This window comes from Danio rerio, chromosome 6 (assembly GCF_052040795.2).
Source record: "Danio rerio strain M-AB ecotype USA chromosome 6, GRCz13ab, whole genome shotgun sequence".
NCBI lineage: Eukaryota > Metazoa > Chordata > Actinopteri > Cypriniformes > Danionidae > Danio > Danio rerio.
This window is the reverse complement of record NC_141026.1, coordinates 30,454,310-30,479,064: the sequence shown is the minus strand read 5'-3', so window position 1 is coordinate 30,479,064 and position 24,755 is coordinate 30,454,310. Positions and strand designations below refer to the sequence as shown.

The window sequence follows — 24,755 nt, the reverse complement described above, 5'->3', positions numbered from 1 at the left end:
TCTGGAATCCTAGAATTTGCACATCTGCAACACCTATAATATATCTCCAGTCAGATGCCAAATGTAAATTTAGATAAAGTCTTTAAGATAAGACATTTAATGATTTAAGAATTCTCCTTTTAAAAGGGCATTTATCAGATCCTTCTAAACAGAGAATTTCCAGATGCAACGCACTTAAATACAAAATATTTTGTAAACCTTGTGTCCTGTCTGCATAAAATGGTTTTGTGAGAGAGGGTCTCCATTAAACAAACTAAAAAAGTAAATACATATGGTTTATTTACACGTTTTACAGACAGCTGAATTAAAAAAAATAAAATAAAATCCTTAAAATCCAGTCAAAAGGAGAACAGATCACCATACATTGACTAATATCTCAAGCTGCTTCTTCCACTTCAAAATCATAAACTAGAGTATCATTGAGGTCCTCAGGTCCGAGAATCCAATGATGTTTCTTCTGAGTAGAAACCTAAGAAAAACCAAAGTTTGTCACTGCAAACATAAAAACCTATTTTGGTTCTTTACAATCATACCTTCTCTACCAACAGTTCATGGAGTAAGGAGTTCAAAGCAGAGCCTTTGGCAATGCAGTCTTTCATCTAAACGAGGAGGTAATGTCAACAGGCAGCTATATTGGTCAATAACTCTTAATTAGTTAAGCAGTTGAATATGCTAGTTGATATAAACGGAGTCTTCGTCTAAACTTACTTCTCTGTGGTGTAGTTCAGAACACTCATCATCCATGTCGAAGTTCTCATTCATACATTGATCCTAAAAGAGCCATTTGAATGTTTTATTATCCAGTCATGAAATCAGTGGTCTATGCGGTAACCAATTTTATAATTAAGTATAAAGGCGAACAATACTTGAACCCTGAGATGTAGTGCTAAACACACACACACACAAAAAAAAACATTGAAAAAAGAAATCTTTACAAAGTGAACTCCGCATTGGATTTACATCGCCAAATTTGAGTGTTATGAAAATTACGGTCCATTATGGCTTAATTAACATTTAGAGTTTACACTGGATGTGTGAAGGAGAAATAAACAATTTTAAAAAAGCATATAAAAATAATCACACCTACCATCCTCATTAAACTCGTAGGCCTAGCTTTCTGTTTATTTTAAGAGTAACCTGCGAACCTGACCAAGCAAACGAACAAACCGGCTGATGGCAATTTGACTATTTTGTGGTTCAGCCGGTTCAAACTAATTAACATTTTTTATTGGTAGCTAATTAGCGAATGCTTAAAAGGGTACTCTAAAAATTAATTAGAAGCTGTTAAAATATATTGTGACTGAAAACAAATCCTGTGAATGTTACTTAAACTTTTTAGAATGCAACTTTAAAGTGAACTGTGCTATAAACAAATTAAGAAATATATTCGTGTTTTTTTTTTTTTCCTTAATATTTTTCGCCGCACACCCTGTGGTACTTTTAGGGATTTAAAATTACTAAATGTAAGGCAAGGTGTATCCTACTGAAGAAAAATGAATAAATTATCAAAATTGAAAATCATGGCTTGTCACGGTTTAAAGTACTATGCAAAATGACACTCAAAAATCTTTACTACTATATAAAAAAATTAAATAGTAACCCTCCCTCTTATGAATATTCAATAAATTACATACATTGTAAAAACGACAACAAATGTTTTCATTACTTTCCTTTTTTAAGTTAATCAGTTTAACTTAACATATTTGTCATTTGACTTATAGAAATGTAGATGACAATTTGTTTTGAACTAAAACACCTAAACATATTTTTGTAGTGTGGTCTACATTCGCTTTGATGAAGCCATGATTACTTTATTAGCGCATAAAAGTGCCTAAAAATCTTGACACAAAACAAAGTCAATGGTATATTTTAGGAACAGTAACTACGAGTTTCTTTTACTCTAAACAACTTACTTTTTAGTTTGGGACTAGGCTGTAAACTACAGGTGTCAAACTCAGTTCCTGGGGGGGGGGGGGCTGCAGCTCTGCACTGTTTAGTTCAGTTTAAGTAAGCACAACCAGATTAAAGTAATTAAATCTTTCGGGCTTCTTTGAAACCCAACCCTGCTCCAACACACTTGGAACTGAACTGTGCAGGGCTGCAGCACTCCAGGAATTGAGTTTGACACCTCTGCTAAACTATCCATTCACCTTAACCCAAGGGTGTCCAAACTCAATCTTGGAGGGCCGGTGTCCTGGAGATTTTAGCTCCAACCTGCCTCAACACATCTGCAATTATGTTTTTAGTAAGAGCTTGATTAGCTAGCCCAGGTGTGTCTGATTGGGTTTGAAACTAAACTTTGCAGGACACCAGCCCTACAGGACCGAGTTTGGACATGCCTGCCTAAACCAAAACACCAGCATTCCACGAACATAATTTGTAAAATGTTGTCAGCTGAACTCCAACAATGGACGATTTTTCCCACCAATAGGAATGTGTGAAAACAGAGGAAAATACTTTATTTTTGCATCAATGTGTGAACCTAACTAAAAGTCATTGGTATGCAGTACAGAACTTTACCAACACTCATTAAAAGCACACAACCACTAACTTGTGAAGTAAAAAAAAAACAGTAAATCACACCCTCAATAACAGGCTTCACATGACGTAAAAATGAAAGAGAAAAAAAAAACTTTACATGTTTCATGTAAGAAAAACATTTAAATCAACAAAACTCCACAGATGATGCTTCTGAACATTGGAACAAAACCAAACTATTCTCAAATATAAACATTATTGTTTCTGTTGTGTAGCTTCTTTGCGTGCAGCATCCTGTAGTAGCTGTGTGTCCACTTCATCTGCAGGAAGCTGAACGTATCGCACCACTGATCCACGAATGAAGCAGTTCTTCACAGACAACTACAACAAAACAATATTAGAGTCATCTATATACACCAAAGTTCTCCTTGTTGAGCACCTACATCACTATGACAATTCATAAATCACAGACTTAATAACCTGATCTACATTAATTTAGGAATCAATTCAATTATCAGGGTTCCCTCTTTAACCCTTTAGCTGCCTGCTCTATCAAATGGTTGACCGTATTTTGACCGTTTTAAATAATGGTTTACACTACACAGCATTGTTGGTTTACAAAAAAAATCCTGTTGCAATTCTACACTTGCTTTCTAGTTAGTTTTTTTGACAATAAAACCAAAGCAATGTTATATGAGAATCAGAAAATATTTTATGGCATATTTCAAAAAATAAAGTTGACTTAGTATTCAAATTTTTTTTTATTTTGAATATTCTTTAAAATAAATTGGTCCTACACTTGCTATTTTCAGATTTTTCATAGTATTAATTTCTGTACTTTTACCATAAACCAATATATCAACCATGACATGAACATAACAGGCTTCTGTAGTGCTTATAAAAACTTTTAATATTAAATTAAAAATATATTGAAATGGTTTTAGCCATTTTATTACATTCATTTAATAGCCACTATGAGAACAACAAATGATAATTAACTTAATATAAAAGAAAAATACTTGCGGTTTGCATGGCTGTAAATGTCAAATATATTTTAATAAAGAAAAGCTAAAATGTAAAGTAACAAACAAAAAACCCCTGTTATTCCATGAATCTGACAAAAATATATAAACATTTCCTAAATTTCAATGTCTGAAATGAACCTTTTAAAATTCCATGACATTGATAAAGATATTAGACCCAAGATTATGAGTGTAATTTTCATGTCATCCATTTCTCACCATGTGCGGATATTTCTCTGGATCAGTAACACTGATATCTGTCAGTTTGATGTTCAGGTACTGTGAGGGAAGAACAAAAGACAAAATTAACTTAATGCTAAATCACCCAATATTTGTTTATATTAATAAATATGTGTGGAGTAAGTTTCTATACCTGATCAACTGAATGTAATGTTCCACATATGCTGCAAAATAGATGTGTTCATAGTTTTACGAGCTGGCACATACATTATAAAATATGTATATTCAATTTCTAAATATATATAATATTTGTAAAAGAAAGGTGAGCACTCACCTCAAGTCATTCTTGAGCTCCACCACAACATCTTTGCCGACCAAAGACTTAAAAAACGAGTAGAAGAGCTGAGAATAAACAGTTAAAGGAATTACACTCAAAATATGAGGCGGACAGCGAATAAGACATCGATAAAACGATTGAATCAAGTTTTATCAACAGACCAAATGAGAAATGTCAACAGCAAATATCACTGCTTTCTAAATTACGCAGGTAAATGAAATACTAAGACTTCAATATAATTAGAGTTAGCAATAGTTGTTTCTTTTGAGCATTTAATTAAGGGGATAATCCTTGCTTGAGAATGGAGTTTTATTTGGCTTTGAAGAAAGCTAGCGTTAGCTGTTAGCATAAAAGCATTGTTTGTCTTTCTCGCGAACACAGTGGTCAAAAAACTCTAAACATGTTAAACAATTGGTCGTAGCACATTTATTAATTCCTTAAACGTAAATTACTGTATAATATTGCTAAATAACAACACTTACCATTTTCACGCGGCTTTGTGCTTTAGATCACATACGTCATCAAAAAGCTGCCGGGTCTTTCAGTCTGTGCTTCTATTGGCTAAAAGAATGAAGACGTAAAAATCCCATTGGTCGCGAAATTGTTGGCGTTTTGTTCTGTTTTTGCGTCATTTGTACTCATCTCAGTAAATTATTCCGCAATCGTTTATCACACAAAAGAGATTAAAAGACGTATGCTCAATGGATGTGAAATATTTTCATAAATCAGTCAACTTTATGCCCGAAGAGGTACTTGACATGTCTCACACAGAGCTGGCTGATACACGTACATGGCTCTTCTTATCTGGCAATTCCCTCTTTCGTCAGCAGATGGAGACAAATAATAATAAAGCACAGTCCAGGGCTCAGGTTAATCCTCTTGCGTTTTCCCCCATTCATAAAACAAAAAAGCAGCCCACTTACAAATTGTAAAACAGAACAAAACCTCCACGACATGTTCATGATTATAACGTTTTTCACGCTTATGTATTTATGTGCATCCAAAAAATGCAAATTCAGCCATAATTTACACAATTTACTTGTTTAAAACCATCTTGTTCTTTCCATATTTTGAAGAACGTTGGGAGCCTGTAACCATTGACTTCAATAGTATGACAAAAAAATACTATGAATGTCAGTGCTTACAAGTTTTCAACATTTCTGAAAATAAAAATAGATTTTGTATTATCTATCTTTTAAAGATACATTTTCCTAAACGTATAGAGCTTTCTTATAACATTATGCTTTAATATGCATTCTCCTGTTTTTAAAAGCAAGCATTCTGAAAATTACCTAGAATGATGATAAGCAGGGATGGGCAATACTTATGATAGGGTTGATGGAAATGGCTTAATGTTTTGTATCAAAAATACATTAATGTCTTCTATTTTTGTAGTTTTAAATATTGTAAAATACTTTGATGCCAAATGTTTGTCACTGAAAAAAACAACATAACAATTGTCCATAACAAAAGTCCTACAGTGGTGATTCCAAAAGGGACTAAGCCGAAAAGACAATGAATTAATAAATGAGTGGCGATTCCGCCTCTGCTCTACTACCTCTACTCTGATCGCAGGCAGACTGGCAGTGTTTTTGAAGCAATCACAGCACATGCAAGTGCAGTACAGAAGGAATGTTCTATTATTCATGGGGGTCCCTGGTTTTGAAAAGAAGTAATAACGTTAAAATCTTAATGGTTATAGACAGATTTTACAAGATATGACAGCATTGATTGGCCAGGGCCCTAAGTGGCTGCTTATCTCGCTTCTTGCTTATGCCTGCCTTGCTTGTGTTAAGTTAATTTGTTTCAGTGTGAAAAATTATGTGTGATAGAGCACCCAACAGTCTCACTTGCAGCAGTCTTAAGACAGCGTTTAAGGAGGGACAGCAGAACCTCTTCACTAATCTCTTTGCAAACAGTCATCCATGGTTGATTTGGGTGCAGTTGGAGTCACAGAGGATGATGATGTAGTCTTTTTTCTATTGTTCTCCATCATTGTTTGCACCAAGTTGTAGCTGGTGGATGATGCTGAGTGGTGCTGCTGCAACTGTTCTTCCTCCTGACCCCTTGAGGTGATGAGCTGCAGGGGTAAAGGAGCAGTGGAGATGTTGTGTTCTGTTGTTTTGCGCGGAGTCTGTGCTTTGAAGCTGTATTAACTGGCTAGACAGTTAAGTTTCAGTTTAGTTGGCACCAATCCTGACTTTTAGGTAACTTGAAGGTAGCTCGACTTTAATTACTCTTTGTTGCCATGGTATTATGGAGCAGCTGAGCTTAACTCTTTCCATTATAAAGACACCACATCAATAAATACATAGCAATGAATAAATAATATTCAAAAATACCGGCTAACAGAACACTGCATCCCAAACAAGTAAGGTAATTCATGTAGCTACAATAAATAAATGCTATTATTACTATCACAAGAAACCCACTTCAACAACTGGCCCATCATTACAAGCTGAAGCGTCTAAGGTAGGGCAGCACAATATTTGAAAAAAACAAACAAAAAAAACGACATTGCAATATTTAGTTTTTCTGCCATATATATCACATGAAAATAATTTTACAAGGTGACTGTATTTGGAAAGAATGGATAATTTTACATTGATATATATATATATGTATATATATATATATATATATATATATATATATATATATATATATATATATATATATATAAAGTACAAAGACAAAACACTAAATAAGTATGTAAATGTAAAATAACACTTTATAGGTTTTATTGTATAAACAATTAATCTTAAAAAGTAAAGTAGCGAATTTTAAATATTTGTTGTGTCTAAATGGTTTAAATTCACTTGAAATTGCTTGATGTCCTGCGATAGATAGATAGATAGATAGATAGATAGATAGATAGATAGATAGATAGATAGATAGATAGATAGATAGATAGATAGATAGATAGATAGATAGATAGATAGATAGATAGATAGCAGTGGAACAAAACAAATAAGGTGATCAAGTGAATTTTAAAGTTGATCTGCTTACTCGTATGGCATTTCGTCTTCACGTGTCTCCCCACCTGTCAGTGCACTGCAAGTTAACACAGTTAATACCTTAGTTAACACAGTTTTACAGCGAAAGTGAGCAAGCAACATTAAATAATCCGTACAAGACGAAGAAAAACATATACGTGTTTAACTGTTAACAGTCTGTTTTAACACACCATGAGTCTCATTCTCTTGCGAGTCTCCCGCCCGGTCTGCGGCCACTGGAAATAACGTTAATGTTAACCGTTTGACTTGGAAAACTGACGTTCTTAAGGAAATTTAAATGTGTCAGAATATCAACGCAGACAGCGATTTAAAAAAAAGTGATGAATCTAAATTAATCTACTGTACTCAAGTGTTTTTCATCTTCGCGAGAAGTCTTTAAAAGCACTGATAATCTACGCTATAATACTTCGAAATATAACTTATTTAGAGTGACGCTGATCGCTAGGTCTCACCACCCAATCAAACGACGAGAAAACGCTGACGTCGGTGTGCCCTTGCTAGATTACCCGCGTGTAGCCAACTCGAAATCTGATTGGTTAAAGCAACAGGTTCATTGCTATTTATTTATTTTATTTTTTTTTTTAACAGGAACACGCATAAACAGTTTTTTTTATACAACAAAATCACTTTACATTTCATAGCAAGAATGGAATAAATGAGAAAAAAAGAAATTAAAGAAAAATAAAGAAAAAAAAACAGAGGAGAGGGTACATAATTTTCAAATTACATACAAATATATTACGCACATTTTCCAATTTTAGTTATTAAAAAGAGTTTTTAAATGCACTTTTACTACAGGAATACATTTATACAAACATTTGTGTGCAAAAATGTTAAAGAAGGAGCATATGTTAATTAATTGCTTTTCTACTTTTAGACATAGAAATCACTTTTATATACATTTGAATCTTTTTTCCTTGCACGATGAAGAGAAGTTTGCTTTTGGCAAACTTGGATTTATTTATGTGAAATTTACATAATAATAAAACAAATTTTATAATAAAACCAGCATCTTTTCAGGAGCGATCCTTGACATAATAACCCAAAATCACATTTACTGTATAAGATAAAGAAATGATTTTAAAATATTATGAGCAATTAAAGCTTCAACATCAATCAAATAAGTTGAGTATATTGGCAAGACCAAAATACATGTGAAATTGTTTCATTAAAGCATATTTTTGTAGAAATATTTTTGTAAGATAAAGATTTATATTTCTTTAGCCCTGTTTGTATGCCACAGACCCCTGCACTACTGACTCTGAAGGCCTCCAGGCAGATTTCTGGATTTCTTTGATGCTGCCAACGTGATTGCTGAAATATTATTGGTTAAAAGCTCTAGTACAATACACTGGAAGCAGCGCAACCAAGAGAAACGTTTTGAAATGACTAGGAAAATATATTAAAAGTAATTTGGTGATTCTTATGTTTGATCTGTGTTTGGGCCAGCAGAGAAGACTTTGCCCATCACAGCTAAAACCCAGAATTTGTGCAAAGTAAACTGAAACTTAACTGGCTTGTCAGCTAATCTGGCCTCATGGTGAAGGTCCCTAGGCTCTGGTTTCTACCTTGTGGTTTTAATGTTCTCTTGACCAATTTCTCTCTCACTCTCTGCAGCTTCTGGTTGGCCTCCAGGTGTCTGATGGTGGAAAAGAGCTATCAAAATCTTTTTATGTTGTGGTGTTTGTTCAGGTTCTTGAGCTGGTGGAAGCTTTACTTTTTAAACAGAAAGAACTTCTGCTTCAGATCAGCAATGTTATCTCTCAAGGCCTATATCTTTGGAGATGCAGGACAGCTGGTGTGTCTGTGTGCTACAGGAGTCTTTGAGTTGAGGTCGGTGATGGTAATGAATGTGATGCTGGGCTTATCTTCAGATTGGCCTTTTCCTTCAGGACCTTTCTGAACCTCCTAAAGCTTTCTAAAGTTTCTCTGGAATTCATGCTTTTTCTTGTCCTTGGACAAGGACTTAGCTATTGTGACTTAGATGTCCATGGTCAGCTTTGTGTTGTTGTCTCATTCAGACTTGGTTGTCTACCTTTGTTAATGCCTCCTTTTCCCATACATGTCATGGCAGAGCAGAGGACGGTCTGCCACTCCGATGGGTGTTCAGTAAAGCACAAGCTACCCTACACTCTGTTGTATTCTGGTCCACTGTAGTCAGATAACATTGTTTCTGAGCTCTCTCTCAACATCATTCCTTTCATATTTTTTTATATCTTTAGTTGAATTAATTTCTATTGGACAAATTGCCTCCAGTTCCTTTAAATTGTTTGTCTAAAAACCACCCAATTTGCTCTAAATTAAATCAAATGCTCAGAATGTTAGCTTAGCTAGCTATTAGCTTTATGTGTTTGATTGGATGCGGTTTTTAGTTGATATCAGTTTAGTTGATTTAAATTTAAATTTTAGAGGTCTTACCTTAATATCCTTCTGCTTCTATTGTTTATAGATGAGAATCAAATAAGTCAAGATTTTATGTCATAGAACACATACAAAAATTTACAGGTGAAAACATTGTTAAATCAGGAGTTGATTTTTTTTTTTTTTTTTTTGGGCAACTGCCATCAGAATTAGAAGTTTACTGAAACTGGCGACTATATGATCTGCAGCCAGCAACTATGGTAATGTTCTCCCCTCTTAATAACATATAAACACAAGAACAATGGCAAAAATCAAATCAATGATAACACATGAGGTAATAAAATTACACTACTAAGATTAATGTCTAATTATAGTTCAGTGAAGGTGGTAGTAGGTTTTTCCTCCTGACTTGTTATAAATTGCATTAAATGTATTTAGAAATAACTAAATAAAAATACCAATGACTGTACAACACTTTGTTTAATTAAATGATTACAACTTTTTAATCTTCCCTATTTAATAATATATTTCAAGAACAATGTAACATTTAAACAGATGATGAAGATGATGATGGAAGTTACGGATTGAGGATTACTGATTACTCATTTTATGACTATTCATACTGTGATGCATTCATTATCATTCTAAAATCAATAGAGGTTGCGTTTGTTGTCATTGTTTATGCACTTATTCATTCGAGTATTCTGAGATTAAGAAGCTTATGTTTTTGTCCAGTACAGAGTCTCAAGTATCAAAGATGAAGATCAGCGATGAAAGCTCTCCTGTTGTGAACCGTCAGTAGTCAGTAGTGGCACGTCACTTTAGCTGTCGACCCATCTTCAGAGGAGGCGTCTCAGAGTGCACTAAGGACAGATGGTGCAATTGAAAAGAAGGAAACGTGTTTAAATAAGTCATTCACAAATAAACCCACATGAAAAATACTATAGTGATATATGGTAAATACTATAGTGTTTTTGAATCATACTTTAATAAACTGTATATACTATCTGTATATATTAAGAGTATTCACAACACTTTGTTAATGAATACCGTAGTATCAACTATGATGAACTGATAAACTGTAATACTGCTGTAGTATACTGTACTTTAGTGCAGGGGTGCCAAACATAGAACACAGGGCCAAAGAACAAACATATCAAACTGTATTACAAAGTTGCCATGGGTAATTTCCAAATAAAAAAAAAATTATATTTAAAAAGTATAATATATATGTATATATATATATATATATATATATATATATATATATATATATATATATATATATATATATATATATATATATATATATATATATATATGTTATTATAATTTACTATATTTACTGTATTTGATTTATTTTTGTGTATATAATATAATATAATATAATAAAATATAATATAATATAATATAATATAATATAATATAATATAATATAATATAATATAATATAACATAATATAATATAATAAACAATTATAAACACAAAGCATGAAAAATGAACTCTTAATGAATGTCTGTATGGAAGTTGCCGGAAGCCAACCGAATGATAATCAAAAGTTTTAAATAGGAATATTTTTCATTCATTTTTTGGTTCATTTATTCACTCTACATTTACATTAAAAAAATTTTGGGGCATTTTATTTTTATTTATAAAAAGTATTACTGCCTAGAAAATTTACTGTACATTAAACATTTCTGGTTAGTCATTTACATGTTTGCTTGTTTGTTTGTTTTTTTATTTATAGCACAATGTGGCCAAAGTTGTGCTGAGACCTCAGAAAGTCCTTACATAAGTTTTCCAACTTTGATGAAGATATCTCAATCTGTTTATAGATTATAACTATTTTACTATAAGCGGCTCCTCCCACTTTAAACATTTTGGTGTCCCTTAAGGGGGTTGTGCACTGGACACGCTATGCTGAGCTTCGTCATTATTTTCTATAAGTTGTTAAACAATGCAAACAGATAGCAAAATGACAAAAAATAAAAAACAGGCTTTTGAATATAACTAAACAATCGACATGACAGAGCAAATCCATCAGTAATGTCCACATTTCCAGATTCCAATTTTTTAGTTTATGAAAAACCATCTAGGAGCTACAACTAAAACTCAAAAGCCAGTTTTTGTTTCAAAAGTATGCCACCTATGGGCCAATTCAGCAGATTTTCTGTGACACTGTAGTGTATGAGACTACTAAAATATAGTGTTGTGATTGTACCATCTTTGGTCTGCCCTGCTCTGGTCGGTGGTCGTATCTTAGACGGGAGCTCTGAACTGTCCCTGTAGTCTCTTGGCTTTGTCTGCGGTTCTTGTGTCTGACCAGATCGGGATTTCATCGGCACTGGAGGTCTGTTGGGGCCAATCATTCCTCCTTCGGATCGTGAAGGCACCACAGGCTTCTTGGTAATGCTCTGGGGCAGCAGGCTGCTCATGTTCAGGTTTGTGGATGAAGATGACTGGGGTTTGGTTTCAGAACAGGTATATGAGCGTAAGCGAGGGGTCGGGACTGGAGGCTGACGATCTGAATCAAAGTCTGTGGGTTTGGGAAAGGCAAAGAGAGCATCTGGAGGAGGGTGATGTTCCTTTGCTCCTCTGGATCCACTCATTGAGCCATAAAGAGGATTGTCAAACATCTCTGGTGGTTGACCGTCCACAGGTCTAAAAGCAAGAATAAGATTGAGTTTAGCATATTAATGGTGAATTACTTTATTGAACGCATGCTGTCAGTTGTTCTAATAATAAATCTGTTTATTTGTACTAATTTCAGGGCGACACAGTGGCTCAGTTAGCACTGTCACCTCACAGCATAAAGGTCACTGGTTTGAGTCCTAATTTGGCATTTTTGTGTGGAATTTGCATGCTCTCCCTGTGTTCGTGTGGGTTTTCTCAGGGTGCTCCGGCTTTCCCTACAGCCCAAAGACATGTGGTACAGGTGAAATGAATAAACTGAATAGGCCTTAGTCTATGTGGGGGATTAGCGTGTATGGATGTTTCTCAGTACTGGGTTGCAGTTGGAAGGGCATCTGCCGTGTAAAACATATGTTGGATAAGTTGGCGGTTCATTCAGAAAGTATGCTGAAGGAAAATGAATGAATGAATGTACATATTTCTTTTCTACAATTGTACGGTTTCTTGTATAAAATTATTTTAATTTGTACTTTCAAATCAATAAAAAAATTAACACAACATCAGAGATATTATTGAATCCCTAGACTTGGCATTATTAGCTATCAATTTCTAGCGAAATCAACAAGCTTAATTTACATACTGCTACATTTGTGGACATGCAGTGGAACAAAATGTTGTGTCTCGCAGGACCATGTCGCTACATAATTAAACATTATCAACACTGGGCGTGAGAGCTATTTTAAACCTATACATAACCAACAAATCAGAGCGGCAATCTGATCATACTAACTATACTAAAACTATTCACACAACCTAAGACAGGCGATACTTTTACGTAAGACACATAATTGTGCAAAGGAGGTATTTAAGGTTGATGAAAACAAGTAGTGCAACATGATTTGTGGTACATTCACAGGTAAACAATGTTTTTCTTATTGAGTACTTGTAAGATAAAGTAAGTAAAGTAAGTAAAATGTCATGCATTTTAGAGGTGCATATACAAATAAGAGTGTTTCTACAGGTGGTTGGTCAACCCCACTCACCTGTGAGAATCACGCTTCAGAAGTGCACAAGGTTTTTATTTTTTCTAGAGATATAAGGTGACTGTAAGAAATATGTGTATATAATAAGGAAGTAATACTTAAAGTAAAATGCTCATTTGTGTATAATTTTTTCAGATGAAAATATTTATTTTTTGTTGCAGAAAATAACAATAGATATCAATAGAAATCCATATTTATATATAAAATTTTGGCTAAAACAATAAAGATGATAATGATAATGAAAATAATAATCATCACTACTACTATTAATATTACTACTATTGGTAACACTTTATTACTACACACTATCATCTATTACACAGTAGCAAATAGTTAATTCATTATCTGTTCAGGATTAACTACATTAATAGATGTTAGTAAGCAGTTTAAAAATACAGCTACAAATGCTGTATTCTTGACTTATAAGCACATTTATAATGTGCTTAATGATTGAATTTTCATCCTTTATACTTATTGACTGTTTATTAACTAAATTTAGTATTGCATTATTTACAAACTATTTGTATTTAAGAGTAGTTGGTGCCTTTTAGAATCATTTCAGAATGAGTTAGTAAACAATAAATAAACTATTCAAATCAACATTTATATATCTTATTCAAGGTTCATACACATTTTTACTACAAAAATTCCATGTTTTTTCCATGACTTTCCTTGACCTTATGTTTAATGTAATGTCTTTGTATACATGATAAATAATAATAAAAGAAAACAATGCACGTTGAAATTATAGCACATAATAAAACATGCAACAATCTATTTAATTTGATTTTTTTGTTTTTTTATTTATTGTATGTAAGATTTATTTAAATAATGCTTACAAATGGTGGTTCTTTCCCACTGTGCCAAAATTGAGACTAAGATGATCGAACGAACAAACGCTTGCACAGCATTTATAATGTGAGACCATGTTTTTGGACATAGACAGAAAAGAAGTAAAGACAACTGACCTATATTCAAGTTTACTGATATTCATTAAACAAATTTTTTTTCTATGCCTTTTTCAAAACTGTGTTTTTTTACACAGTGTTTTTTTGTCTTTACAAACTTTTTCCAGGCCTGGAAAATGCCAAGTCAGAATATCATGACTTTTTCAGGTTTTTCAAGACCGTATGAACCTTGCTTATTATTTAGGCATATCGTAATGGTGTGGCGACATGGTGGCTAGCACAATCCTTGGGTAGCACAATCGCCAAGAAGGTTGCTGGTTCTAACCTTGGATTGGGTCATTTGGCATTTCTGTGTGGAGTTTGCATGTTCTACCTGTGTTCGCATGGGTTTCCTCCAGGTTCTCTGGTTTCCCCATAGTCCAAAGACATGTGCTATAGGGGGAATTGGGTAAGCTAAATTGTCCGTAGTGTATGTGTGTGAAAGAGAGTGTATGGATGTTTTCCAGTGATGGGTTGAACGTAAAACATATGCTGGATAACTTGGCGATTCCAGATTAATAAAGGGATTAAGCCGAAAAGAAAATTAATGAATGGTATGTTATTTAATACTTTATTAACTCAACTTCATGCAGTTTTGTGAACTAATCTAAAGTGAGGAGTATTTATGCTTTGTAAATCCTTTATAAATGACAATTAAAGGTTTAGTATCAAACAAACAATTAATGTTTTCAATCTTATCTAAAACAGAAAATTACTGTAAACTTTAAACATTGCAGGAGTGTCAAAATACAATTAGGAATAAATACTATGAATAAAATCGGATAAAACAACAACAATATAATAATTTAACAATATATTATGATGAAACATTTCAAAGTTATTTAGCAATGTTTAAACTGTACATTAATTTTATTTTACATAGGATTGCAAATATTTATTTTTCATTTGAAGTACAGTTTAATTTATGTATCTTCAAGTAAATAGAAATTAATTATGTTTTTTTCCTTCTTTTCCTGTTTTTTTCATGTTCACTTTAATTTTTATTTATAAGGGATTTATAAAGCATAATTAGTCCTCACTTTAGATTAGGTCACAAAACTGGATGAAGTTGAGTTAATAAAGCATTAATTAACATACAAATGAACTGTTAGTAAATGCATGAATAATAAGATATGTAAATGTTAATTTGAATAGTGTATTAATCATTTCCTTACACATTCTGGATAATCTTAAAAACCCACCAACTATTCTTAAATAACTAGTTTGTAAATGATGCAATACTTAATAATGTAATGAAAAAATAATCATTAACAAAGTATGAAAACACAGTCATTAAGCACGTTATATATGTGCTTATAAGTCAAAAATACAGCATTTGTAGCTGTATTTATAAACTCCTTACTAATGAAATTAAAATGGTCGTGCCCAACTGAGTCTGGTTCTCTCAAGGTTTTTTTTCTTCACTCCCATCAGGTGAAGTTTTTTTTCCCTCTCCGCTGTCGCCACTGCCTCGCATGGTTCAGGATTGGTAGAGCTGCGCATCGATGAATTTGCTCTTCAGTGTTTGAACTCTCAGTAATGATTAAATCACACTGAACTGAGCTAAACTGAACTGAACTGAACTTAAACACTAAAACCTGAACCACACTGTTCCAGTTACTATGACCATTTATGTGAAGCTGCTTTGACACAATCTACATTGTAAAAGCGCTATACAAATAAAGCTGAATTGAATTGAATTGAAAGTCTATTAAAATAATGCAGATAATGAATTTACTATTTGTTAATGCATCATAAATTATTCATAGTGAATTATTCACAGGGCATATTTAAACACAGGTATACAACATATCATAGGTTTATTATCTCCACGTCCCTTTTGTAAGTTCTGTGAACCTCAGCGTTTAGATACCTTTTTACATATGATGTGAGAATGTCCGGAGGTGCAAAACTTTTGCAGATTCGGTGATAGACATTTTATTTAAAGTAACAAAAATTTCTTTCCCCAAAGATCCTGTATTGTTTTTATTGAATGATAACTCTTGATTTCTCTTAATTGCAAAGATCCATACATTTTTGGTTAGTGCTTCAACTCCTAAAAAGTAAATGTTGGCACAGAGGTTGAAACCTCCTCATGATCTTTCAGTTAAGCACTGGTTACATTCACTATTGGAAACACTGTATCTGGAACTGTCATCAGCACGGATCAACCATGCTAGACAAACAAACAAACAAAAAAAATTGTTCATAGTGTGTAATTATAGTGTTACCCGACGATGACGACGACGACGACTACTACTGCTACCACTACTACTACTACTACTACTACTACTAATAATAATAATAATGATGTTGATAATGATAATAACATTATTATTATATTAATAATCATAAATAATGCCTACAATAAAATACCAAAAATACTAATTTATTCATTCATTTTCTTTTCGGCTTAGTCCCTTTATTTATCTGGGGTTGCCACAGTGGAATGAACCACCAACCTATCCAGCATATGTCCCAACACTGGAAAACATCAAAAATACTTTTAACTTTAAAGTATTCTATCATTATAACAATAATAATGTAATTTCGAGCTTTGCCTTTACTTCATTTAACAGTTCAACAAGGAAGTAAGCTGTTTTCTGAGATGTTCTATTTTTGTGACTCCTACTCTTTACATGCATTGGTTCAATACAGGGTAAACTAGTGTGTTTATAACTATGACAATAATTAAAATAATACAATATAAAATGCTGGTCTGCATAACATGATGTTTTATACTGCAAAAAACTCTGTAATCTAAGTTAAATACCTGTGCATGTTTGTGTAAAAAATAAGGTGGATACTTACATAGGGTTAGATGTCTTTGCCGTTGGACTGGATGTAGCATGATCATAACTTGTCTTTTTTGGAGAGATATTGCCATGCGTCATGTCCTTTGATGGCCCTGTTCTTTGGGAAGTAAGGCTGCCAGGGGCTTGGATACCACTCTTATAGCCTACACCCATATAACTAGGGTTACTGATATCAGTGGCGAGGACTGAAGAAGACCTGTCAAAGAAGGTCAGATGGTTTATGTGTACAAACATGAATGTAATCTGTGTAAAGCATCTCAAAGGAAGTGGGAAATATAACAACATCAGGTTATCATCAAACGTGCTGTGATTTATATTAATTCATGTCAAGCAACCAAAACAAATGCAAAGTGTGCACATTTCTATTCAAGCAAAATAAAACAGACAGATCAGATTTTGTATAGCACACATTTCAATTTCACTTTAAATAAAAAATAAATTAAAAACATTTGAAAAAAAAATTATAGGAAATGTTTATAATGAAAGCTACAATAATTTTTTTATTATTATTTTAATAATATATATATATTTTTATATTTTATTTATTTATTTTTTATTGTTATGGTGGCTTGAGAAAACCAACATACTGTTATACAACATAGATTTCCTCTTCTTCTTTTTCTTCTCTTGTTCATCCTCTTCTTCTTCTTCTTCGACTATTTTAAGAACATATCTCCTCCTAGACCGTTCATACTACAACCTTCAAACTATACTGAATTAAGTCGCTATATAGGCAACCGCCTAGCAACCACTTAGAACACCCTAGCAGTGCCTTAGCAACAACTCAGAACACCCTATCAACCGCCTAGCAAGAAACATGCCAATTCATACTTGAAACATGCTAACATATATGTAGTTATCTGTCTATGCCAACTTTTTATAACAACTTAAAAACTACTTCAATGATTTAAACTTTAAAACTACTTCAAACTTTCAGACTAGGCTTTCTCAAGCCACTATAAATAATTATAGAAATTCCTTACATTTATATAGTGCTTTTCTGGGCATTCGAAGTGCTTTACACAAAGGGGGAATCTCCTCATCCACCACCAGTGGGCAGCATTCACCTGGATGATGCAACGGCAGCCATATTGTGCGAGACCGCATACCACACACCAGCTGATTGGTGGAGAGGAGACAGAGTGATGAAGCCAATGGTGATATGGGGAGGGTTAGGAGGCCATGATGGACAGAGGCCAGTGGGCAGATTTGGCCAGGGTGCTGGGGTTTAACCCCTACTCTTTTTCGAAGGACATCCTGGGATTTTTAATGACCAAAGAGAATGAGGACCTCAGTTTAACGTCTCATCCTAATGACGGTGCTCAATGAACAGTATAGAGTCCTTGTCACTATACTGGAGCATTAGGACCCACACAAACCGCAGTTTGGGCGCCCCCTGCTGGCCTCACTAACACCTCTTCCAGCAGCAACCTAGCTTTCACATGTGGTCTCCCATCCAGGTACTAACCAGGCGCAGCCCTGCTTAGCTTCAGTAGGCGACCATGTGAGAGTTGCAGAGAGCTAGCTGCCGGCAAAAAATTTGCCTACGAAGTTTGCCTTTCTAGTTTATATCATTATTTATTAAAATTTTGTTTGACATTTACAGTAAATGTTTATAATGAAAGCTACTATAGAAGGGTGAGGCAGTGGCGCAGTAGGTAGTGCTGTCGCCTCACAGCAAGAAGGTCGCTGGTTTGAACCTCGCCTCAGCTGGCGTTTCTGTGTGGAGTTTGCATATTCTCCCTGCCTTCGCGTGGGTTTTCTCCGGGTGCTCTGGTTTTCCCCACAGTCCAAAGACATGCGGTACAAGTGAATTGGGTAGGCTAAATTGTCCGTAGTGTGTGTGTGTGGATGTTTCTCAGAGATGGCTTGTGGCTGGAAGGGCATCCGCTGCGTAAAAAACTTGCTGGATATGTTGGCGGTTCATTCCGCCGTGGCAACCCCGAATTAATAAAGGGACTAAGCCAACAAGAGAATGAATGAAAGCTACTATATATTTTTTATCATTATTTTATTAATATAAATATTTTTTTCTATGTTATTATTTTTTTTATTTTATATTTACAATTTATTTTACTTTTGTTTTGTTTCCTTTTTTTAAAATATGGTAACTTTGATTTAAAAAGGCATGCATAAGTAACATAATACTTTAAGATATGTCATAAAATAACACATGTAAATTATATAGGAGTATTGAAATATTTTACATTTTGGTATTTTCTCCTGTTTTGCCTTTTCCAGCTCCTGGATCATCTCCGACTTTAATGAAATCTAAAACAGAAAAAAGCCAGATTATTTTAAGAAAAGTGACATAGCCTCAATACTCTGAGACGAAACACATATTACAGCTTTCTTCTAGTTGTAACTACGGAAGCTCATTTCCACCTCAGAATAAAAAAATAAAGGTAACACCATACTTAATCTTCTAATTCAAACTTTCTTTATTACTCTTTTATACCTCAGACCTTTCTTCTCAGAACTTGTTATTCTAACAGTTGTACAGTATATTCAACCATAATTCTGAGGAAAAATGTTTTTCAGAAACAAACTCAAATTTAATTAAGCAATTAAATTATCCAATGCAAGAAATTAATCATTATTTAAATTGATATGCGGGCAGAAACAGGACTTCATTTGGCATGTAACAGACATTGCTGTACAAAGCGTGCACTCACCATACAGTTTCTCTGTCTGTTTTCCTTCAGATTTGGGCAGTTGAATGGCTCCTGTTAGCCTGCCTGTGCGTTCACCATGGTGTGTGAGTGTGATGCTGAATTCAGTGTAAGAGCTTTCAGCAGAGCGAAGCGCCACACAGCCTTCACCTAGAGACAGAGAACAAAATTATTGTGTTTACATACATAAAAACAGTCCAATACTAATTAATTAATTCATTCATTCATTCATTAATTCATTCATTCATTTTCTTTTTGGCTTAGTCTCTTTATTAATCTGGGGTTGCCACAGCGGAATGAACCATCAACTTATCAAGCATATGTTTTACCTAGCAGATGCCCTTTCCAGCCACAACCCAAAAAAGACTCGAAAAAACTCGAATGTCAAACCGTAGGACTTTGGACTTGACTTGAGACTTGTTGGCCTTTGACTTGGGACTTGAGGGCAATGAATTAAGACTTACTTGTGACTTGCCAAACAACGACTTTGTCCCACCTCTGGAAACACCAATACACTCTTGGATTCATACACATACACTACAGCCGATTTAGCTTATTCAACCAAACTGCATGTCTTTGAACTGTGCGGGAAACCGGAGCTCCCGGAGGAAAGACACGCCAACACGGGGAGAACATGCAAACTCCACACAGAAATGACAACCGCCCCAGCTGGGGCTCGAACCAGTGACCTTCTTGCTGTAAGTTGCTAGCATTTGGAGGGGGTGAAATTCCGGGAGTTTTCCAGAAGACAGAACAAACTGGGAGATGGGTCTGAAATAAGGGAGACTCCCGGGAAAAACGGTAGTGTTGGCAGGTATGAATGGTACGTTTACCTAAGTATGGTTTTCCAATACTCTTTCCACCACTGCTCAACTCTGAGTTAAATGCAGCACTGCAGAAGAGCTTGTGAGTGCTCAGATATTTACATTAACAAAAATTAGAACAGGTGTAACTAATAGCTGTTGAGAATATATTAATACCATTGTTTTTTTTAGGATTGGACCGAGAAACTATGACTTGAGACCTAATAGGTGATGCTTTTTAAATAAATGTTACCTACATTTTAAGTAGAATATGGGCCTCAATCAGAAAATGACTTGCTTGCAGATGTGGTCAGTGAGCAATAGGCCGGTTTAGATTATAGGAATGTTAACTTTCACTTATTTTTGATGAACTTACCATATGACTCATCAGAATCCGTGGATTTAATGCAGATGAGGATGTGCTGATCAAGGAGGTATTCTGGATCTGCAATGATGGGTGTGAGCTGCAAAGTCATTTCACAAAGACCATGTAAACATGGTGGCTGAATTTTAACTCATAGTATTTTGGTGTCTATTAGCTCACCCACAAATGAGCATTTACTCACTATTTACTCACTCTCATGTGGTTTTAAAGACTTTTTTTTTTTACATTCTTTCTTCTGCTGAACACAAAAGAAAGATTATTGAAGAAAGATGAAAATCTGTAATCATTGATTCCATAGTCAATGGTTACAGGTTTCCAGTTTTCATCAAAATATTGTCTTTTGCATTCAGTAGGTTCGGAACAATTGGAGGGTGAGTAAATAATGACAGAATGTTCAGTTTTGGGTGAAGTGTCATTAAATGCCGTTTTTACCTCAACTTGTCCTGCAAATCGCACTTTTATCGAGCCCTCCTTCATCTCTTGGTTTTCACCATCAGGACTCTTCACAAACTCTACAAAATGAATAGGAAGAATTTAAATAGACTGCCTTTTTTTGAAGTAGCTTGTGTGATTCTACAAATCACAAAGAGGGGTGTTTCATAAGACGTGTTGTGATTATTTTATAAATGAAAGTGAAATGCATATAGCTCCTCACTCTCCAAGCAGCTTGAGTGATACTCGATGAAGAACTTGGTCTTTGATTTAGTACAAAGGACAGCCACACAATTCAAGATTTTTATAGCACCTTGAGCGTCATTTGACAGATCTGCAAAAAAATTAATAAATAAATTTAAAAAGTATAGTGAAACAACATACATTTTTCCAGTTTTGAAACATCTAAATGGAGGATTGTTGTCAATGTGAAATATTTACGATACCATTTTTTGAAACAAACTGAGAGGTCACGCCAACGTCAAATGTGGCAAATACAGGCGAGTGGTCACTGGTCATGATATCATTGGTGCATCCTAAAATATCAGAAATGAATGGTGGTTAATACCATGATGTTGTATATGCATTCATTCTGGGTGTGTTCACATTTGACAGTTTTTTTCCTCTGTTAAAATTACCTATAATTGCTCCATCTGAACATATGTAAATGCTGACATACAGAATTAGGTTCCGGTCAAACAAAAGGGCCATAAAAGGGATAGCTCACCCAAAAAAATAATAATAATAATAATAAAATAAAAATAAAATATATATACATTTGATTTATTCACCCTCAGACCATAGAAGATGTAGATGACTGTGTTCTTTTTAGTAGATCATTAAAGAAAGGAATTAGCTAAATTTGTGGTCCTTGGTGATTCATGTGCAGTTAAAATCAAAATTATTAAACCCCATTTGATTTTTTTTCTTTTTTAAATATTTAAAAATATTTCACAAAATTTCACAGACTTTCTTCTGTAGAAAGTCTTGTTTTATTTTGGCTAGAATAAAAGCAGTTTTTAATAATAATTAAAAAAAAAAAAAAATTTAAGGTCAAAATGATTAGCCCCTTTAAGCTATTTATTCTTTTCCATAATCTACAGGACAAACCATCATTATACAATACCTAACCTTATTTCCCCTAACCTGCCTAGTTAACCTAATTAACCTAGTTAAGCCTTTAAAATTCACTTTAAGCTGTATAGAAGTGTCTTGAAAAATATCTAGTCAAATATTATTTACTGTCATTATTGCAAAGATAAAATAAATCAGTTAATATAAATGAGTTATTAAAACTATTATGTTTAGAAATGTGGGGAAAAATCTTTCTATTAAACCGAAATTGGGGGAAAAATAAACAGGGGGGCTAATATTTCAGGGGGTTTAATAATTCTGATTTCAACTGTAATGCAAGTCAATGGCTACCCATTTTTTAGATTAAAAATAAATACACATAAAAAAGTACAGCAAGCTTCTAATTACTCGATGACGTGTGCACAATTGGCACTCAGGTGTGGGGATGTTGTTAAACATTGAGGATGAAGGTTTTTTTTTTTTCAGATTGGTTCTTATCTGTGATTGCACCAATATGCAGCAACGGCTATGAATTACTTTTGTAGGCATGACTTGTTAAATTTTAATCTCAAAAACAGTGGCCATTAATCTTCTTTAATGTTTTACTAAACAATAAAAGTCACCTACATCTTGGATAAGTAAATGTTTGGGTGAACTAACCCTTTAGCAGCTAAAAAAATGAGGTCTTTGCTTATACAAATGAACTGCAGTTTTTGAATTTCGAAGCGATTATAACCAAATCATTGCAAAGTTAAAGACAGCTAATGTACTAAATCTGTTGTTGAAAGGCTTAAATATGAAACTATATGTTAAAAATGGTGGAAGCACAGGCAAGACACAGCTAGTCTTTATTCATGTCTGCCAGAACTCTTCTGAACTGCATGTTTTTGACTGAAATATGAACGCATTAATAAGATGGTTCTAGAAGACCGCAGTTTAGCTCCAAAATGCCTAAACACCTGTGTTGACGTTTCTTGTATGCCTAGTTAGTTAGTTAGTTAGTTAGTTAGTTAGTTAGTTAGTTAGTTAGTTAAGTAAGTTAAGTAAGTTAAGTAAGTAAGTCTTTCTGTTCTTTCTTTCTTTCGTTCGTTCATGTGTGTGACAGAGGAACTCCTGCAGCTGTTTTGGCTTCTTTACACATTTATAAACTCACTTCACTAGTTGTCAAGTGATAAAAAAAAAAAAAACATCTTACATGTTTGCTCAAGCATATTTAGCCTAGCACTGTTTCAGATGTTTGGACCATGACCAAATGTGTCAATTTAGACCTTATGCCCAGTTGGGACTTGAACCAGCACCCTTCTTGCTGTGAGGCGACAACGCTGAGTCACCGTAATGCCGTATTTGGTTTATATATGTTTATTTAGGGTAGGAGATTGCACAACCCTGGTTTAAAAAAAAACAGGGTGTGATTACATGATGCAATCATAAAAAGAAACTAGTGCTCAAATATAAATGTTTTTTTTACCATCACAGTTCAATAAAGGTGTCTTAAATGTGTCTTCTTATAGCAGATCTTCCTTTGTGTGTGTATGTGTGTGTGCGTGCGCGTGTGTGTGTGTGTGTGTGTGTGTGTGTGCTTGTATGATGGAGGAATTCCTGTTGCTGTTTTGGCTTCTTTACACATTTATAAGCTCATTTCACTAGTTCTCAAGTGATAAAAAAAACATCACATATTTGCTCAAGCATATTTAGCCCGACACTCAGCAGTTTTAGATGTTTGAACCATGACCAATTGTGTCAATTTTAACATAATGCATCAGTATTTATAGTCCAGCTTTAACAAACCTCAAATGTAAAAACACCCTTGGAAACATGCATTTTATATTCAATAGACTAACCATATGAGTTGCAAACCACATGCACCGAAGGGTAGGACTTGCGAAGCACACGATCACACCACGAGGGCAAGTTGTATTTGGTCTGTGAGATAATATATTTATATAAAGAGGATTTTCATTATTAAATGCAAGTACAAAATCTAATTTGATCATGTATCTGCTTTAAAGGTTGTTTAAATGTGTTGTGGCTTTCACACTGTACCCCTGTGGCTTTGGCTTTAGTGTAGGCATATCTCTCCCGTGTGTCTCTCTCAAAGCGATAAGTCGGGGCAAATGTAATTTCTTCCTCCACTGTAATAAAAAAACACACACAACAAGTATTAAAAGGAGCACTGCTGGACAGCAGCTATAAATCAGTCCAGCACATGTTTATAGACAGATAAATATCCAACTCAATCTCACGGCAATTCATAACTTTTTCACTTAGTGGCTAATTCGTATGAATTCGTACGATCTAATTCGTACCATTTAGTACGATTTGCTTATCCCCCAATGACGGTTGGGGTTAGGGGTGGGGTCAGGTGCCACGCCTCCTTTTTAAAATGGTACCATTTCGTACGACTGAACTCGTACGAATTCGTACGAATTAGACACTAAACTGGCAAAACGTAAAATACTTACGTTTTCTCGTGAGATCAGGCTGTAAATATCACATTTTTAGCATGGAGTTGGCACTGAATGACCTTGTTATAGAGCCTTTATTTTATTTGATTAT

General features: G+C 34.1%; 3 protein-coding genes and 1 long non-coding RNA gene across 15 annotated transcripts in view; all 4 read right to left on the bottom strand.

Moving 5' to 3' along the window:
• The window catches only part of lpp (LIM domain containing preferred translocation partner in lipoma), a 482,039-nt gene extending 474,467 nt beyond the window's left edge, over nt 1-7,572 (bottom strand). The window contains exons 1-4 of one of the 11 annotated variants that reach the window (XM_087256062.1): nt 7,172-7,572; nt 7,027-7,071; nt 5,868-6,097; nt 5,576-5,673 (exon numbers count right to left, since the gene is read on the bottom strand). The gene's annotated coding sequence lies outside the window, so the exon portion shown is untranslated. The remainder of the gene's footprint in view (nt 1-5,575; nt 5,674-5,867; nt 6,098-7,026; nt 7,072-7,171) is intronic. The other 10 variants (XM_087256065.1, XM_087256064.1, XM_087256066.1 and 7 more) reach the window with 10 other exon arrangements.
• si:ch73-14h10.2 lies at nt 262-1,163 on the bottom strand. The gene is made up of 4 exons (XR_015493719.1): nt 1,088-1,163; nt 709-771; nt 534-599; nt 262-469 (listed from the first exon to the last, which is right to left on the bottom strand). It is a non-coding gene; the product is annotated as a si:ch73-14h10.2 (long non-coding RNA).
• lsm2 (LSM2 homolog, U6 small nuclear RNA and mRNA degradation associated) lies at nt 1,791-4,578 on the bottom strand. Its single transcript, NM_131496.2, is given in 5 exon segments — nt 1,791-2,859; nt 3,720-3,779; nt 3,874-3,904; nt 4,015-4,082; nt 4,500-4,578. Coding segments are annotated over 5 exon segments (288 nt in total). The 5' UTR covers nt 4,503-4,578; the 3' UTR covers nt 1,791-2,733.
• A 2,284-nt stretch (nt 7,573-9,856) lies between the features above and the next one.
• The window catches only part of inpp5d (inositol polyphosphate-5-phosphatase D), a 53,911-nt gene continuing 39,012 nt past the window's right edge, over nt 9,857-24,755 (bottom strand). The window contains exons 17-27 of one of the 2 annotated variants that reach the window (XM_087257294.1): nt 24,243-24,331; nt 24,041-24,122; nt 21,572-21,661; nt 21,349-21,459; nt 21,126-21,205; nt 20,685-20,772; nt 19,509-19,655; nt 19,041-19,104; nt 16,829-17,029; nt 11,618-12,057; nt 9,857-10,258 (exon numbers count right to left, since the gene is read on the bottom strand). In XM_087257294.1, coding sequence (XP_087113420.1) covers nt 10,212-10,258; nt 11,618-12,057; nt 16,829-17,029; nt 19,041-19,104; nt 19,509-19,655; nt 20,685-20,772; nt 21,126-21,205; nt 21,349-21,459; nt 21,572-21,661; nt 24,041-24,122; nt 24,243-24,331 — 1,439 coding nt within the window. In that variant the 3' untranslated portion in view covers nt 9,857-10,211. Of the gene's footprint in view, nt 10,259-11,617; nt 12,058-16,828; nt 17,030-19,040; nt 19,105-19,508; nt 19,709-20,684; nt 20,773-21,125; nt 21,206-21,348; nt 21,460-21,571; nt 21,662-24,040; nt 24,123-24,242; nt 24,332-24,755 lie in introns of those variants that run through there. The other variant, XR_015493718.1, reaches the window with a different exon arrangement.